The sequence below is a fragment of the Drosophila willistoni genome (genome assembly GCF_018902025.1).
Source record: "Drosophila willistoni isolate 14030-0811.24 chromosome 2R unlocalized genomic scaffold, UCI_dwil_1.1 Seg200, whole genome shotgun sequence".
Taxonomy (NCBI): Eukaryota; Metazoa; Arthropoda; class Insecta; order Diptera; family Drosophilidae; genus Drosophila; species Drosophila willistoni.
Genome location: NW_025814051.1, coordinates 83211 through 86612, shown reverse-complemented (window position 1 = coordinate 86612; position 3402 = coordinate 83211). Strand labels below are relative to the sequence as shown.

Below are 3402 nucleotides of genomic sequence, written 5' to 3'. Positions count from 1 at the left end.
ATGAAAATTTATGAAAAGTTTGAACATTTTTTTTACAAGCCCATTTGAACCAATACATCAACCCAACATAATTGCTGCATAAAACGATCGTCCAATAATGTGGCTAGTGTACTTATCGAAACGTTGGGACTTGCTTGCAACTCGTTCAAAATGGGCCTGATCTTGGTTTCTCTTATGATGATTTTTAAAGATGCCTTCAAATGGCGATAACTCTCCAAAACGAGTACAATTACGGAGAGCAAGTTGCGCGTTACTTGAACTGGTAGTTTTTGATGGAGTAGCTCACACATGGCATTGAGTCCACCCAGTTTTAAAAAATGTGGAAAATATTGACTCTCCAAATGACTGGCTAGACTGATGAATGTCCAGCTGGCGGCTAGACGAACTGCTGGATCCTTGTCTTTGGTGCACAACATAATCTTCTTGGTCATGCCCAGTATTTGATGAGGTCGTACGCAACGATGATCGATAATGCCGCCAAGTGTATGCAGTGCCAATATGCGAATATTCATCGTAGCACCAAGTATTAAAATGTGAAAAGGATTAAGTATACAACGGCGAAAGCGATATAAATTTATATATTTTTGTTTGCGATGCATTTGACACGTATTCGCGACAACGAACAAGGCTTCACGTTGAATTTCGGGAAGTGGGCTGAGTAAAAATCGGGTTGCACGTTCGAAAAGCTCCGTTTGTATCATCACTGAAAACATGGCTGAATGATATTCCGCGACTAGGCGAGACATTTTCAGTAAGGTCACTAAGACATCGGCATCCTTACGATATGAGAGTAGCGAGGCCAAGGTTTTAGCTATTTGCTTTAAGTCGCTCACAGGTGGCCCAGGAAGTTTATACGTCAAATAATGATACAAAATCCATAATACTTGTCCCATTATAGGTTTATGCTTTGATTCCATAGTATTCTGTTGTTGCATTAGCTTGAGTAACTGGGTCAGCAAACCAGACTCGCCAAGAGCATCACGAATCCGCCAACCACAAAGTATAAGATTGCTTAGTAGGGTTAAGGAACTACGTACAATAATATGACGCACATTATGTGTATTTAATATATCCCTCATATAGACCATTATATCGGTTGTTATCACCAGTCGTCGGACATCTACTTTGGTGCAATATGTGGTAATCTCGTGCAATACTCGCAACGTTTTCACACACTCTCGTGGCTTCAAGAGTGGTTTCGGCATCATCAAGTTGGCCAAATATGCATTGATTAGACGCCCACGCCAGAAGATGTCCATAGTCGAAAGAACCCAGGTAGCATAACTTTTCGCAGACTGTGGATGATTGTCCATAAAATCGAAGGCAACCAACCTTTCGCGGACAAGATCTACAGGTACTTCATCGCAGTCCATGATGGTGTCTGGAAGATGAAACAAAACTTTTTTTATTTATTTATCAAAGAAATACTCTCAAAATGAAATTATGTTCCACATTACCTTAATTTAAGATTGATACAAAATTTATTTGCCTATTGGTTGATAAAAAAAAAAAATTTTCGGGCTACCAAGTCGGATTACTATTTTTTACTTTTCAATTGCATATGTACATATGTATATACATAGATGACAAGTGCTTTTGTGGAGATGTGTGAAAACTCTACAAAGATCTGGCAGCACTGCTAATTGTCATCGATAGATCCGATATAACGATATATTTCACCATTTTTGGCGTTGCCATATTATAAAGTTTTTTCAAAGAGAAAAATCTCCTCAATGAGTCTACTTGACGTTGATTAAATGATTTTTATTGTAAAACTTGATAAAAAATATAATTCTAAAAGGAGTCACTCAGGACTACAAAAAGAAGTAGAAAATAATTAAAAGAAAGGGTAAAGAGAAGTCATTTATGATGACAATATGAGGTCATCTATGTCTCTTCTAATCAGAAAGAGAGTCTAAAAATGATTCGTATATGATCAGAAATTTTATAAAATTCGGAATGAGTTACAGTTACATTCTCCACAAATACTTCTATAGTATTTATGGCAAAAATTAAACAAATTTTTTAGTGATTGTTTGCTCGAAAGAAAAAAACTACTCTTCCACCCCATCATTGCCGTAACGCCAAAGTTTTCTAATGAATTCCCCTTCTAAGACAATGTATTTTATTTCACATTTCCTCGCCCATTGGCATTTACATATATTGTATATAGTTTCTATAGTAACTTTTATTTAAGTGAAACCTTATGAATGGCTTTAGCTCACTTTCCAGGCCTTATTTGACCTTCATTTTGTATGTGGGCTTAACCAAAACTCAGTTGCACATTTCAAGTGGGTACACGCAAACTCGCCGAACACTTGAGAGTTTTCTTTTCTTTAGGACCAACTTGGCCTCGCTTAATTGCCTTGACTACTCAACCTCTCCACAAATCTCAGCAAAAGCCAGTTGCCCCTCTTAGTCTGCTCGGTTGCCCCATCCTCTCATTCTATCCATTCTAGAGCTTCTGCTGTACTCTTATTAAATTTACAATTGCATGGATTATGTCAGGACTGGCAGCGTTAAGCAGCTCAGCTGAGGCTCAATGTAGCCACTCTACTTCGATTTTTGCTGTCAGCCTCTTCAGTTTCGGCAGCTTCTGCTTCTGGCTCTGATTCTGTTTTGCTAAGAGAGCCCAAAGAGCTCTCCTAAAGAGCTTTAAATGCCAATCAAGTCATTGCTGTGATTGTATGAAGGAACTAGTGGACAAGGCAACAAGACGAGAAAGGAGATACTTCGATATGTTGCGAACGGTTGTGGGTAGCCAATGTTGACCTCGGACCGAGACTAGTTGATAATTAATAAATTTCTTGTGCTGTCTTAAGACCCACACGCGCTATGAATACATATGTATAAATTGTGATACATTCATTTTGTGTAAGTCCTTATGTCCTTATGTCGATGATTATATACATTCTTTTTATATTATGGTCATCCCAACTTGTTAAAGGTATAATATACAGGAGAGTAGACTAGAGGCAAGATAGTAAGAGACATTTATTAGTCATTGTTTTGTTATTGATGAATTTCCGTAGAAAAAAAAATTTAAGAAATTATTAGAAATTTAAGAGTGAGTTTTGATCAACATTTACACTTGTAAACATTACTTAAAAGACACGTAGTTTCAATTTTTATGAGTTGTAATATTTTGTGTTTCTTATTTAGCATTTATGTAATGTTTACTGACATCTAATCAGGATTTCTATGTTTAGCCTTGGTATCAATTTGGATGGAATAAATATTTATTTATTTAGAAAGACATCAACAATGTTCTATAAACAATGCTCCATTTAATCGCCTTTAAAGAGTGATCAGATAATAAATAAAAACAACTAACTGTTAAATATGAAAGTAAAGAAAGAAAGTCTCTATTACTCGGCCATAATATTAAGCAATGAGATAATA

At 36.4% G+C, this 3402-nt stretch overlaps 1 protein-coding gene across 1 annotated transcript; it reads right to left on the bottom strand.

The window, feature by feature from the left end:
• LOC6643478 lies at positions 1-1486 on the bottom strand. Its single transcript, XM_002066465.4, has 2 exons — positions 1458-1486; positions 1-1381 (listed from the first exon to the last, which is right to left on the bottom strand). The coding sequence occupies exon 2, from the start codon at positions 1371-1373 to the stop codon at positions 33-35; it is 1341 nt and encodes a 446-aa protein (XP_002066501.2). The 5' UTR covers positions 1374-1381; positions 1458-1486; the 3' UTR covers positions 1-32.
• Between the last annotated feature and the right edge of the window lie 1916 nt (positions 1487-3402).

Bases quoted from the DNA above. Each gene is read 5' to 3' on its own strand.
- LOC6643478 (XM_002066465.4), bottom strand. From the start codon at position 1,373: ATGGACTGCGATGAAGTACCTGTAGATCTTGTCCGCGAAAGGTTGGTT.